The sequence below is a fragment of the Trichechus manatus genome, unplaced genomic scaffold, assembly GCF_000243295.1.
Source record: "Trichechus manatus latirostris isolate Lorelei unplaced genomic scaffold, TriManLat1.0 scaffold00061, whole genome shotgun sequence".
Taxonomy (NCBI): Eukaryota; Metazoa; Chordata; class Mammalia; order Sirenia; family Trichechidae; genus Trichechus; species Trichechus manatus.
Window position 1 is genome coordinate 5,514,748 of NW_004443997.1, and position 15,043 is coordinate 5,529,790.

Genomic DNA, 15,043 nt, shown 5'->3' on the forward strand with positions numbered 1-15,043 from the left:
ATATAAAAGCTTCACTGGTTTTGCTTCTCTAGAGAACCCAGCCTAAGACATTTGGCACTAAGAGTGGGGTGCTGCTCTAGCAGATACCTAAAATGTGGAAGCAATTTTGAAACTGTGAATGGGCAGAGGCTGGAAGAGTTTTAAGGTGTCTAATAATAAAATCCTAGATTGTCTTGAAGAGACCATTGGTGGACTTATGGACATCAAAGGCAATCCTGGCGAAGGCTCAGAAGGAAGTGAGGGGAGCTGTGTCACCGGAGAAGGCGCAGATGGCAAGAAGCAGCAGCAGAGAAACGGCGGCAGCGGAATTAGGAGACCAGCACAAGATGGTGTGGGAGCCAACCCACGGAGCAAGGGAGCTGCATGCCTTCAGTCAGGGGGCTTCCTGGCAGAGTAGGGTGCCTCTAGGCACTTGCTGGTGGAGCTAGGCTTGCTGACCCACAGAGCAAGAGAGCTGAGGGCCTTCGGGCCGAGGCTTACTAGCAGAGTAGGGTGCCTCTGGGCACTTATCGGTAGAGCTGAGGAGCTTTGTCACACTTGTTGGAGCAGGGCAAAGTCTGGGTGGGCCCAAGAGGCCCAAAGAGCAAAGGGGCCGAGGAGCTGAGAGGCCAAGGAACCAAGAAGCAGAAGCTGAAAAGATAAAGGAGAAGTGACCACAAAAGAAAAGCCGGGAGCAGAGCACGTCCTTTGGACCTGGGGTCCCTGCACCGAGAACCTCCTAGACACAGGGGAAGATTGATGCCAAGATCTTCCCCTACAGCTGACCGAGAGAGAAAGCCTTCCCCTGGAGCTGGTACGCTGAATTCGCACTTCTAGCCTTCTAATTGTGAGAGAATAAATTTCTCTTTGTTAAAGCCATCCACTTGTGATATTGCTGTTATAGCAGCACTAGAGAACTAAGACAAAGTCACTGGGTACATGATGGATACTCAACAAATGCCTGGTGAAATGCTGAATGCAGAATGTTTAGCCAGTTCTGGGGCTCAGAAAATGTGTGTGTCATCTAACCAAGCCTCAGAAGCAAAGACCACCACTGCTGCCTTCCTCGTGGAAATATTTTTATTGGTACTGAGATAACAGGGCTGAGGCGAGCTGGGATGGGCACCGAGCTAAGAAGGGAGCAAGAGGCTTTGCCCCAGGGCAGACATGCTGTGCGGGGTCTGCTTGCGGGCTCCCTGGCCCACCCAGCCATCAGTGGCTGGGCTCATGGCACTTGGCGCCTGGCATGACCTCGGCCGGCTTGGCACTGTGGCCTCCTTGTTGGCAGGCACCCCCCTTTCCAGTTGCAGGAGTTGTGAGTCTTTCACAGTGCGGAGGGGTGGGGGTCCGGGGTAGGCACCTCCCCCCGGTGCAGGCAGGCCCCATCCGCCAGTTCATCCTGGGCTCTCTGCGGCTGCGGCGGGGTGAGGCTCCTCTTCTCCCCACCTGTGGGAGCTTGGCAGTCCTGGAGGCGCCCTCGCTGCCTCAGCGGGACATCATCCTGACAAACTCTGGGAGTAGACAGGACAGGGTGGGGGAAAGCAGCAGTCAGGGCCCAGGACGCTGCCTACATGCCTCCCTCAGATCCATGGCCCTGTCCACTGCCGTGGCCCGATTCCTGCTGTCTCCCACATCCATCCTGCCCCCTGCAGTCCATCTCCCACACAACAACCAGCATGAGCTTTCTTATCTGCAGATCTGACCCCGCTTGAACTTCCCATGGCTCCCCAGTGGATAACGTCCAATGCCCTGACAGGGCCTCAGGCCCTCGCTGGTCTGGGCCCGGCTGACATTGCAGACTTATCTCTCACAGCTCACCCCCAGACCTCGTCTCACTGCTTCGAGGGCAGCAGGCTCTCTTGCTTTCACTCCCCCACTTCCACCTCTCACCCTTCCTACCGACTGCTCCCCCACCCTTCTTTTTCACCTTGTGGCCCCCGCTCACCTTTCAGGGCCCCATTTGTTTCTCACCTTCTCCAGGAAGCCTTCCCTACCCCTCCCAGCAGCTTGGCATGGGTGCCCCCTCGCTACTCCACACCCTGCTCTACTTCCCCAACACAGCACGGATGCCACTGTTTGCATCTGTGTTATCCTTGCTGGTCTTGGGCTCCTCAGGGCTGGGATCAGGCCTCAGCACACATAGGTATGCCGTACTTGTTGGAAAAATAAGGCTGGACTCTCAGGGAAGGGCAGTCACATGTGGTGGGCAAGTACTTGGATGTAGGCAGCCTGGGAATTTCAGAAGATTTGGTGGTGGCAAAGTCTCCATTCCTTCTCTCCATACTCTTCCTGCCCTTGAAGGCCAACTAGTCCCTGGAAAGGGCCCTGCATCCTGTGTGTTCTGGACACACCCGTCTGGCACGTTCAGGTGCCTGCCTTGTCTTTCTGCTCAGAATGCAAGTTCCTGGGCAGTTTTTACCTTTTCCCTTGTGTCCCACAGTGCTGTGCTGCAAACAGTGTCACACACAGTAGCAGGTGGTGGCTGAGATGCCAGACCTGGGTTTATGCTCCAGCTCTGCTCTGTCATAGTTAAGCAATCTGGAGCGAGCTATATTACTTCTCTGAATCTCAGTTTCCTCATCTGTCACATAAGGTAATAATAGTGAAACCCATAGTCTCCTTGTGAAAATTAAATGAGATAATATGTATAAAGTGACTTAGTACAATGACTGGTACATATTAAGTGTACAGTAAATGATAACTGTTATTATCATTATTGACGCTTTCAAAAAAACATCTACTGAATATTTGCTATGTGCCAGATACTGAGATATGGAAGAAATGCAATAAAACACGGTTCCTCTTCTCAGAAAGCTCCGAGTTAAGTGGGGAGGCGACCATAACCAGCAGCTAGGGGATACTGTGACGTACAGGGGTGAGCCTGAGGTGCTATAAAAGGCCAGAAAAGAGTAAGTTCCGTCTCGGGAACCAGGGAAGAGGTTCTGGAGGAAGAGGCCCCACTCCAGGGTTATGAAGGAGGAGTAAAATTTAGGCCGAGTAAAGAACAGAATAAAAGGTATCCTGGCCAAAAAAAAAAAAAAAAGAAAGAAACAGCATATTCAATGCCTGGAGGCAAAAGAGAACATAGTAGGTTCATGAACCACAAGTATGTTGGTATGGCTTGAAGGTAGAATGTGAGTGAAGGAATGGCAGACCTGTGGCTGGGGAGGTGAGCTGTGGTCAGATCAGAAGGGGCCTGAGTGTCAGGTTAAGGAATGTGGTATTCAGAAAATACCTACCATGGATAGGTGCATGAGTGGATGGACAGATGGACAGATAGAGATGGATGAGTGGACAGATGGACACAAGGATGGATGGATGGATGAGTAGATGGGTACAGATGGAGAAATGACTGTACAGATAGATGAACATGTCAATGGAAGTCTGAGTAGAAGTGTGGGCAGATGGATAGACATATATGAATGTCTGAATGAAAGTTTAGAAGTATAGCTACATGGATGGATGAGAGATGAGTACATTAAGTAGATGGATACACAGATGAACGCATGGGTGAATGTGCAGAAGACTGAAGCGATGCATACATGGTCAGATAAGTGTATGAATACATGGTTGCATGGATGATTGTTTAGAGATGGATAAATGGATGAATAGACATTTGGACAGATGAAGAGATGAATGCTTGAACAGATGGAGGGATGGATATGGAAAGATGGATGGTTGAGTGGGTGGGTGGGTGGATGGCTGGATGGACGGACAGACAGAGGGATAGATGAATGAGTTTAGGAATAGGAGGTGGACTGCAGGGGTGGGAGAATGGAAGGGAAGGGATGGATTGATGGTTGCATGATGGGTACACAGATGGAGGGCTCCAGAGACGGCCATTGCCGCCCTGGCTTCTCTCCCACTTCCAAGCCCCACCTACCTTCAAAGTCCACTCGTCCATCCCCATTGAGGTCCACATCTCGGATAATTTCCTCTATGTCTCGGTGTCCCACCTGATGACCCAGGAGCTTCCTCATGGCTTCTCGCAACTCACTGGTGCTTATCTCCCCATCACCATTGGTGTCAAACTAGAGAGGGCAGGATGGAGGGAGTGGTAGCTACAACACAGAGACTGGCAACAGCAGATCCCAGAGTTGAGATCCTTCTTCAAGGTCTTCACATTGTCCCCTACCAGAGACCCTTCTCCATCCAAGCTCCTTCCCCTGGTCTAGGACTCAGGCTTCTATCCAAGTAGTCATCCTGGGGTTGGGACTCTAACAGTCTACCCACCCGCATCTGTCCATTGCCCGTCACTCACTTCTCGGAAAGCATCTCGCAGTTCCTTTACTCCAATCATATCTGCTGTCTCTGCCAGAAGTTTAGGTCCCATTAGCTCCACAAAGTCATCAAAATCCACATGGCCACCCACTGGGGACAGAGGAAAGAGCTAGGTCACCTATCTAACCATTGCCCAACTCCAACTAGGCAACCCAGGGAACTGCCAACCCCTCCTTGACCTGCTCAGTGCCAGGTCCAGGGTATAAATGAAGGCCAGATGAGGACAGAGAGGTGACCAGACACAGGTAGTTTGTCAAGGAGTAGCTTAGGGGAATAGCCGGGGGCAACTAAGGGAACAGATCAGGAAGTGGACAGAGGTAAATGTGAAAGGGAGAAAGACATACTGGGTCACAGAAACAGGCAAAGCATTTCAGAGATAGAGAGACAGAAACAGAGACACACACAGAAGGAGAAAAACAGAAGTTATGGCTGCCTGATCCATATACCCCAAGCCTTACCGCTGTGCAAAGGAAAGCTCAACATCCAACTGGCTTGCCTGGTAGGTGGAAGTGCTGGTGAACTGACACCCACCCACCTGCTCAGAGCCTTCAACCAGTGACTGACAGGACTTGGGGGATAAATACCCAGCAGGAGAGGGGGAGGGGCTGGAGGGATAACTCTAGGGTGAGTGTTCTATACTAACTCCCTCAGCTCCCCAGCAGGGTTAAACTCCAGTCACCCACAGTGGTACCTGGCTTGAGGGTGCAACCTGTGTTGGCTCTGGCCCTTCTATATCTCACTTCCCTACTCCCTACCAACTCTCTCCTTCACCTACCAAAGAAACGACTCACGTTCAAATCCTTCTCTCAGGCTCGCTTACGGAAGAACCCAAACTAAGACAGGGAACAACATAATAATAGCATCCATCTATGCCAGGAACTGGGTTGCTTTACATATAGTACCTACTGTACTCTGTACCGTACTTCCTGTACTCTACTTCCCCTATTACAACCCCCATTTTACAGGTGAGGAAACTGAGGCTCAGACATGGTAAGTGGCTTGTCCCAGGTCCCTGGGAGCTGGAAGGTGGTGGGTCCAGGCCTGTCTGACTGCAGGGACGACGAGGGCAAGGATGTGGAGGGAAGAGGGTGCTGGGTAGGGACTCACGGTTCATGTTGATTTGCTGGGACAGTTCAATGAGCTCCATCTCGGTGGGCATGTAGCCCATGGTGCGCATGCAGTTGCCCAGGTCGCGGCAGTTGATGTAGCCGTCCTTGTCCTTGTCAAATTCTCTGAAGGCCTCTCGGAGCTCTGAGGAAGAGAACAACGGTGGACGTGGCTGGGGGTGGGGCCCCACAGAGAGCCTTGGGGGGGCAAAGGCAGCCCAAGGGCCCACCGGCTAGGAGAGTAGGGTCTGGCGCTGCCAGGACCCTGAGGGACGTCTCTTGCCTCCTGCTCACTCCTCCAATGGCTGGCTCCACAGACCATGCCCTGCTCTGTACCAGGCCCTTTTCCCAGGAGGCCAAGACACCTCAGCAACTCTTCCCACCAACTTCCTTTCCCACACCTTCCTGAGAGCTGAGCAGCCCTTTACCCCAAGGGGCCAAGATTTACCTTCGATCTCCTCTGGTCGCAGTGATCTGTCCTGAAACAAAAGAACATGTCCAATTAGCAGCTGCGAAGGGCCTGGAAGTCACCAAACGCCCAACTTTTGGGGTCCATCCAAATGGCAGCAGACACTGGGTGGGAGGTGATGGGAATGCGGGTGTGCCTGGACCGCGTCCTTGAGGAAAAAAGGCACGGTCTCACATTCCCCATAGACATGGGGGCTTTGGGCCCTGTACAGGAGATGTCCACGGACCCAACTGCCCCACCGAGCCAGGGCGCCGAACCTCTGCACCCCCAAACCCTATTCCAGACATGAGGACATGTCGGGAAACAGGGTTGGTCTGGAGGCAGAGACCTGTAGATAAAACAATGTCAGTGGGAGATCACACAGAGAGAAGAAAGCACCACACAACGAAACCAGGAAGAGCAGGGGAGAAGAGGCCTGCAAACGTAATGGGAGAAAAGAGGGCACGGAGGGGCAGAGAAGGCAGGGGTCAGACAGGCAGCCTGAGAGGGAGGAAGAAGAGGAGGAGGCTGGGGATGCGGAGCAGCACTGGGGCTGTGCCCTGCTTTCTGGGCACTGCCCCCACCTGCTCCCTTCGACTCCCATCCCTACACCTCGCCCTGTCACGGGACACAACCCAGGACTCTGGAGACCACCAGTGCCTCAGGCTGCTGCCAGGGTCTCAAGCACACATCTCCAGCCTCGGCAGTACCCAGGTCTCCTTGGGGGCTCAAGGAAATCCTGGGTCCAGACATCCGAACAGATGGCAGTGCTGCCTCCAGAGAGCAGGCCCAGAGGATGCATGGGGCAGGCTGACGTGGGTGAGGTGCCAGCCGCCACAGGCCACCCAGGAGGAAGACTGTCATGAAATGGATACAGTGCCCACCTGGACCTGTTTAGTAGGCTCCAAAACAGGTCTATAGGGCTCCTTCTCCCCAGATATTCCAGCTCTCTGCCTTTGGGCAGGGAGCCCAAGGGACAGGAGGTTCACAACACATACAGGCACAGGGCAGCGAGCTGGGGGCATCGCGGCTGTGCACACGGACCGTTCTCATCAACAGGGCCAGAATGGGTGCTCACCCACCTCAAATTTGCCCCAGAGCAAGGCACACCGGTACCCGGAAGATACAGAGGTCTTTTAAAAAGGGAACGGGTTCCTGAGTAACATCTTGTGGGACAACCAGAGGTATGGGACCCAGAGCTCTGAAGGGGCTGTGTGTGGTGGGACAGTGTGGAAGGTACCTTTGAGCTGGGGCTTGGAATGGGCAAGCTGCAGCTACCAGGTCCTCGAGGTGGCATTTCCAGATGCGAGTGGGAGCACCTGAGGTCTGCATGTCTCTGTGAGATGACTGTCTGGACTTGAAGCTTGGCCAGTGCATGGTACAGGGTATGTTACTCCTGTTCCGAGGCAGACGTGGGTCGTGGGTGACTGAAGGGACGTTGTTTGCAATGTTTTGTACCACCAGTAAGTAAATGGGGGCGAGTAAGCAAGTATGCGTGCACACGAATGGGCAGAGTGTACTCGCTAGGACAAATTACTTACATATAACAAGTCCATTCCTACCCCTCCAGGCCTGCACCAGCCTCCCACTTCTCCAGGTCCCGGTTCTACAGTCCTGGAGAGGAACAGGGTGCTGCTAACCCTCATGCAGTCCCTTTCCGGACTCCTTGTATGCCCACAGCACTTGTGGCCATGGAGTTAATTGACCCCTGGCGACCTCGTGTGTGTAGAACTGTGCTCCACAGGGTTTTCAATGGCTGATTTTTCAGAAGTAGATCTCCAGGCCTTTTTTCCAAGGTGCCTATGGGTGGACTCGAACTACCAACCTTTTGATTAGCAGTCAAGCATGTTAACTGTCTGCACCACCCCCAGGCGTCCTTCGACAGTGTGCCTACGGCAGGAGCTGCTCTGGCTGAGCCCTGGCCCCAGCCCTTGGATCACATCCTCCCCCACGTGGAGCCGTGGGGGTATGTGTGCTGGGCTCTGGAATAGAGCTGGGGATGGGCCCGCCAATGTGGCAGGGAAACCATATGCACTGACAAAGGGGTCGGGTGGGAATGGAGCACAGGCACACTTCTTTCTCCTTCAACACACAGCAGAGGGAGGAGCTTGGGCTCCGGAGGCAGACAGACCTGAGCACAAAGCTCAGATCGGCTGCTTCCTGGCCGTGGGACCTTGGGCAGGTCACTTCAGCTCTCTGAGCCATAGTTTCATCTGTAAAATGGGTTAATACCAATGCCTACCCCACAGAGCCTTGGTGAGCATTTCATGAGATGAGACAGGTCAGTCAAGTGGTTCGCATGTGGCCTTCAATAAATGCAGCTTACAAATGTTTGTATCTGTAACATTATCATTATTATCCTCCCTGATAATACCTCCCGGATACCTGTAGGAGGCTTTCCAACAGGAAGCCACTAGCCACGTGTGGCTACTGAAATTTGAATTTGAATTAAATAAAATTAAAACTTCAGTTCCTCAGTCGCACTAGGCACGTTTCAGCATAATTCCTCAGTGCTCAATGGCCACATGTGGCTAGTGGTGCAGATTCGGGAACATTTCCATCACTGAGAAAAATTCTACCGGACATCTCCATGTAGAGTAATGTTGTTCAGAGCACGGTAGGCTCTTGAGTCAGAGTACCCAAGTTAGAATCCCAGCTCTACCACCTACTAGCTGTTACCTGGAACATGTTACTGCTCCAGCTCAGTTTCCTCACCTGTAAAACGGAGACGGCAACTCCTCTTGGAGTCGCTTTGAGGCTTAAAGGAGACAATCCATCAAACCACTTAGCCCGGTGCCTGGCACACAGTAAGTGCACACACACACACACAAAGTAGCTACTGTTATTACTCTTTGCTGGTGGGCGTGGACTCACCAGCTCTTTGCAGCCATGAGTGGGGGACTTTGGGGACCAGATTCACAAATTGGGGGTTGGAGGCTTATCTGTTGGGGGACAGAGGCTGCTGTGTACTGAACCCCTCTTCTTCCCAACATGTTCTCATACCCTGCGAAGCCAAGCCGAGTGTGGCTCTGTTTGGCCAACTTACGTACAGGCTGCCTGTTCTCAGCGAAGCCCTTGCGCAGGAAAATGCAGGCAGGGCCCAGTAGGTTGTGCGTGACAGCGCAGTTCTGGGTGAGCGTCAGGAGTGGTCCGGGGAGCTCGCCGGCGCCGGCCAGCCCCTCCTCGCTCGTCTGCACCACTGTATAGCTGGTCTTCTCCTGTCGCATCTTCACCCAGCACCAAGCAAATACAAAAGAGAGGGGGCTGTCACCTCCCCACCCAGGTGGGCCCTCCTGGTCTCAGGCTGGCTCCTGGTCCTGGAAGGGCTCTCCTGGAGAGAAGCGTCTTGACAGTGAATGGCGGGGTGCAGAGAGCCCTCAGGATGCATGGGGGCAGCCCTCAACTTGGTCCACCAGATGGAGTCTCCAATCCTTGACTGAAACTGATGTTCCAGGCAGAGCTGGGTGTGATACCCACTGTGTGGTGTGCGTGCACACACACACACACACACACACACACACACACACACACATACACAGAATCACACACTCACGTGCCCGCAGAAGCTCAGAGAGAGAAGCAGGCAGAGGAAAGCTTCTGTTCTAGCCAATAGGAAGAGTTCCCCACAGACTGACGGAGTAACATCCTTCCCCCAAGATGTTCCCAACATCCCAACTCAATCCCCGGGGCAAAGTCGTTTCTCTGAGCTCCCAAACAGACTTCTGACCCCATTGGAAGGCTAGGTGGGGAATCAGAGCTGGCAACATGGAGCATAGGCTCAGCTAGCTGGCGAGACCCGCGGCTGCAAGCCCAGAAGGCTGAAATGAAGCAGGCGAGGTGGAAGAAGTGGGGGTGGGACAGGATGGACAGTGTGACTCCATGAAGGGGCAGTGCTACTTAACCACAGCCCAGTACTGCCAGACCTTCTGATTTAATCCCTTTCATGCTTGGCGGTACATACAGCGACCATGAACTTTTTCAGATTCTGGGGTTCACTGGGAAGCTGCTGTACCACTGATAGCACATTCTGCCACAAGGCAAAGGCCTTTATGACTGTTTGAAACTGAAGAAATGGGAGTATGCCGCAAATTACTGTTTTTACAGGGAACTGTATGAGGTGTCTGAATTTTTGGTAGAAAAAAATAGAAATTTTGAAAAATTGTATTTGTTACACATATGTACCAACAGACCATGGTGGGGACTCTGGGGTATAATTAGTGGTACTTCGTATGTACCACTAAATACTTAGGGTAGGCTTGTAGGAGGGGGCAAGAAAAATAATCCATACTAAAACCCATTAACCCATTGCCGTCATGTCTATTCCAACTCATAGCGACCCTATAGGACAAAGCAGAACTGCCCCATAGGGTTTCCAAGGAGCGGCTGGTGGATTCGAACTGCCGGCCTTTTGATTAGCAGCCTGAGCTCTTAAACACTATGCCACCAAGGATCATACTACCTACCAAAAATTCAGACACACTCAGTGATTCAGCATGCTTCCATTAATGAAAACACATCGTACCAACAAAAAATTCTAAGCAGAAAATAAATAGGTCACCAATTATAGCGCCAGGGGGACCAAACAAAACCTATCTGTGCGTCCAATTCCACCTGGTTGGTGACTCTGCCATCCAGCAGTTCTCCTTCTCCTCCTGCCCACTCTCGCTGGCTCCCTGCCCGGCCCAGTGTGCTGGACCTCTGGAAGCTGAGGCAGGGCCGTCTCTGCTTACCGAATATAGCCGTGCTCCCAGGCCTGGCCAGCTCATTCTCCCCCCTAACAGTTCCCATGCAACTATAAAAAGTCAGCACTGCCCTTAGACCTGCCCCTTAGGACACCAGCAGCATCCAGATACAACATTCTACTCTGCCCGGGCCTCCTCAGTATGCCCGGTGCCTTCTCAGAGGCCAGGTCAGGGCCCTGAGCTTGGATCCCTTCCTAAGGAGAGGTATAGGACAGGGGAAACTTTGAAGGCTGTCTCTGCCCAAGAACCCCAGAGGGGCACACCCTATCCTTCCATTCTGCTGCACTCCACTTCCAGCCAGTCTCCTGCAGTTCAAAGAAGGCCACTCCTAGCAGAAGATCCTAAAACCCAGGGCAGCCTGTCCTCCCAGCCGAGAAGCAGAATACCCCACCACCCCCACCTGTCCTTTAATGCTTTTCCCCAAGCCCCGCACTGTGGGGCTACAGATGCAGATAGCTTCAACACTCCCTTCCAAATTCCCAAGCCTCTTCCAGGCCTAGAGAGGGAGGAGCAGTATTCCAGTTCCTCTAGGAGAAAGCAGCTTAGACCTGAGGTGAAGGACCTCAGCCCAAGGCTCACGTTTAATGAGTGCACCAGGGTCAGTGTTAGGTTATCTCAGAACTTGAGGGATGTCAGGCAGACCAAGGGCCCATTCTGGTTTGATGCCCAAGAGAGCTAAGATTCAGAGTCCACTACACTCACAGGCCTCTAGGACACAGGCTGGAGCTAGGGCAGAACAAGACTGACTTTCCCAACTGGGTGAGTGGATCAAAGGAAGCTTGGAGTCTACAGTGGCTTAACCCCAGAAGCAATCTCAGGAGATGTTTGTAGGGAATCAGCCGTTTCATTTCTGGCTGAATCTTGTAAGCTTGGCCCATCCTAGGAAGGAAGAAGCAGCAAACCACACAGAACTCTGAGAGGCAGTTCAATGTACTGGCTTTGGACTCAGCCTTGGGGGCAAATTCTGGCTCTGTTGCTTGCTGTGTGAACTTGGGCAAGTCACTTCACCTCTCTGCTCCAGTCTCCTTCCTGCCCACTCACAGGAGTCTTGTGAGAAATAAATACGCTATTACACGTAAGGAGCTTTGCATAGTGCCTAGAGCATGGTAAGAGTCCAGTAATGGAGTTGCTATGGTGCTGACAATGACGACAATGACAATGCTGATGGCGATGAGGATGATGCAACTTAAGACATGCTGGTGCCAGGAGGAATTACTTCTGGCTCAAGAGAAAGAGGGGAACATTTGCCAGTCAGGAAGCAAATGAGAAAGATGGGGAAGAATCTGCTTCCATGAAGAGGAAACCAGTGCTGGCTGGGGAATTTCCACTGCATCTCTTGATTATAACACTGCCTGGCATCAAGTGGCCCGGGGAGGCTGCTATCTTCCCCAGCCAGCGATGGCACCTGACAGCCAGATCCTGCCCTGCTCAGAGCCTAGGGCAGGCCGCTTCTCACCATTACCAGCTCCCCAGCTACCACTCAGGACGCCAAGTGGGCGGTGGCCCACAGGCTGACAATGTCTCCTGGCACGGAGGAGATGGTTCCTGAGTGTGGCATGGCAATAGGAGAGGCCAGCGTGCCTTCTGACCCAAGAGCTTTCTAGCAACACAAGCTGGCCAAGAGAATGGAGGTAACAAGCTCCCTCTCACCGAAGGCATTCAAGGAGAAGTCAAAAGAGCGAGTGCTGGTCTGAGGCGGGGGCGCGGGAGGGGGGAGTTCTGCATTGGGTGGGAATTTGGATTAGAGACCTCTCAAGTCAGATTCAGGGATCTATGAATAACATTTCTGACAGCAGGAGAAAGTGAGAGGCTGCCTCTCATAGAGGGAAAAACAAAACCTGGCTCTAATTCACACAGACCAGGGCTTAAAGCCCAGCTCTGCTACCAGCTGGCTGTGTGACCTAGGAAGCTCGTATCTCTGAGAGCAGCTCCTTTCTCCACAAAACAGCCAAGAGAACTACTTCGTGGAAAGGACCAAATGAGATAACAGCTGTTAGATACATCATAAATACTCAGTAGAATCAATTCATTACTGTTGACATGAAAACACGGAATTGAATGCAGTAAGTTTTATGACTGTTTACCTTACTCCTTATAAAACCTCTCCTCTTTTCCTTCTCTTCTCCATTCCCTTCTCTAAAAACCCAGAGTGGAAAAATCATGATTACGGTACAACGACACACTGAGTGAGTGCTACTTGCTAGGCACTGTGCATTGCACTTTATTCAGCCCTCACAGTCACTTTAGGAGGTAGAGGTTAGTATCCCCACTTGGTGGCAAGGGAACCATGCACAGAGAGATGAAGTAACTTGCCCGAGATCACGTGGCTAGAAAGAGGAGACCTAAGCAGTCTGACTCTTAGCACTGCGCTGTGTAAGGAAAGACGGGTGGTGTGGGACAGAAGGACAATTCTTATTCTTAAGTTCTCTTCTCAAAGCTCTGGGCAGAACCCATGGAAAGGCTTTCAGCCCTGTGGTCCTCTAGATGAATTCAGATCAATTTCTGCTTCTCTGCAACAGCGGGGAGGCCATCTCAGATGTGGAAGGCTCCCCTAAGAAGATGAGAGACAATGGGGGTAGGGCACAGGAGAAACTATCAGCGCTCAGAAGGATCCAAGGAACAGCCAAGATTAAGAGGAATCTGATGTGAGCAGCTTAGCTAAATGAGGAAGATGACAAGCAGAAAAGCCTGGAATGCCCTAAATCAAGACGCTGTCAGACTGACCGAGGCGGTAGGATGATGTCTCGGGCAGAAGCACCAGTAGCCAGCCTGAGACCTCAGGTAAGTCACTTAACCTCTCTGACCAGCAGTCCAGCTGGAAAATGAAAGAATTGGAGGAAAATATCTCTATCAGTCCTTCTTCCTTTAAATAATGTTCATGAGTTTCTTCTATGTCCTGACTAAAAAAAACAAACCAAACCCATTGCCATCGAGTCAATTCCAACTCATAGTGACCCATAAAGACAGAGTAGAACAGCCCCAGAGGGTTTCCAAGGAGTGGCTGGTGGACTCAAACCACTAAGCTTTTGGTTAGCAGCTAAACACTTAACCACTGTACCACCAGGGCTCTGTCCTGACTGAAGAGGGCTAGAAACACAGGGAGGAGTCAGGTTAGAAATAACTCAACTAGGACCAGATTGGTTCAGGGCCCAAGACTGTGTCTGTTAGGAAATTGTATGCCCAGGAGATATGCTGTGCAGAGTTGTGTATAAGTTGATTTCTGTAGTGGATTTACTGCTTATACACTAGGATAATATTCTTTTAAAAGAATTTATTTTAAGGAATTACAAGAAGACTAGAAATACAAGCAGAAGCCGCTTGAAGCAAAACCCTATGGATGCGAGCCCAGGCTTGCACAAAAGATGCCCTAGAGGTGATTATTTGCTTTCCAAAAGGGATTCTTGCAAATGAATATTATCCTAATGTATAAGCAATAAATCCACTACAGAAATCAACTTATACACACGTCTGCACAATGTATCTCCTGGGCATCCAATTTCTTAACGGACACAATCTTGGGCCCTGAACCAATCTGGTCCTAGTTGACATCTTCTGACCTGCCTCAAGAATTTCTAGGGATAGAAGGGGATACTCTGCTTGGTTCCTTTCAGCAGCCATGAAATCTACTTTAAAATTCACAATTCTGAAGGCACAGAGATCACCACAGAGGGTCAGACCCTTAAGTGAGATGAATGAGCCCCTGGTCCCACTGCTGGGAAGGAACCTAAACAGCAGCAGGGACAAAACCCAACCCTCTTCTGATCCCGTCAGCTCCAAAGGTGTACATCCTGATACCCTAAAAACCCACCCTCTCCATTTGAAAGCCCAAGAGCCCCAAAGCTACACGGTTTCTCTCCTACGTCTTGTACAAATTCCTAAGCACAGTCCTCCATATAGCCCTGAGTCCCAACTTCAGCTCCGTCTGGGACATCAGAAGCTGTCACAAGAGGGTGTCTGGGGGGAAAAGCAGGGAAGCAGCTCTGGACAGAACCCAGGGGAAGGGCATAAAGCATCAGATGCTCACTCCTCCATGCTCAACCTCTGGGACAGATGGCAAGATTCCCCCACCTTCCACACCAGGTCTTGGGAACTCCAGAAACATACCTTCCTTGAGAGATTTGTCAGTGGAGACTTGACGCAGTTGCCCATCCTAAGCTGAGGCGGCCCCTTTCCGGATCCCCGGGTCCATGAAGGAGGTTCCCTGGGGGCTAGGAGACCTTAGTCCTGGCCACTGCCAACCCCAGCCTCCAGTGCCTCGGCCGCTCTTCCTCCGGGACCGAGCTGAGCCTGCTCTTGCACGCATGCTCTCTTACTGTCTGCCTGCTCCTGCTGAGTTTTTTTTTGTGGGGGGCGGGGGGTACGTGGATTGTGTGTGTGTTTACAGGGTGATTTAACTTTCTGGGCACTTTCTCAAGGAGATGAAGGCAGGAGGGGAGAGCGCAGGGCATAGAGGAAATGCCCAGAGGAGCTGAGGGCAGAGGTAGCAG

The 15,043-nt window shown here is 51.9% G+C and overlaps 1 protein-coding gene across 2 annotated transcripts; it reads right to left on the reverse strand.

Annotated features, from left to right (window-relative positions):
- Positions 1-1,044: 1,044 nt before the first annotated feature.
- CABP1 (calcium binding protein 1) lies at positions 1,045-14,833 on the reverse strand. 2 transcript variants are annotated; one of them, XM_004379010.1, is made up of 7 exons: positions 14,661-14,833; positions 8,865-9,041; positions 5,815-5,845; positions 5,368-5,511; positions 4,241-4,350; positions 3,863-4,010; positions 1,045-1,490 (listed from the first exon to the last, which is right to left on the reverse strand). In XM_004379010.1, exons 1-7 carry the CDS (start codon positions 14,703-14,705, stop codon positions 1,465-1,467), a joined length of 681 nt encoding a protein of 226 aa, XP_004379067.1. In that variant the 5' UTR covers positions 14,706-14,833; the 3' UTR covers positions 1,045-1,464. The 2 variants fall into 2 exon arrangements, with proteins under 2 accessions (XP_004379067.1, XP_004379068.1); XM_004379011.1 differs by lacking the exon at positions 8,865-9,041.
- Positions 14,834-15,043: the final 210 nt, after the last annotated feature.

Coding starts and splice junctions, on each gene's coding strand:
- CABP1 (XM_004379010.1), bottom strand. CDS start 14,705: ATGGGCAACTGCGTCAAGTCTCCACTGACAAATCTCTCAAGGAAG. Junction 9,042..14,660: donor TGACAAATCTCTCAAGGAAG/GTATGTTTCTGG, acceptor TGCTGGGTGAAG/ATGCGACAGGAGAAGACCAG. Junction 5,846..8,864: donor TCGCTGAGAACAGGCAGCCT/GTACGTAAGTTG, acceptor CTTTTGTTTCAG/GACAGATCACTGCGACCAGA.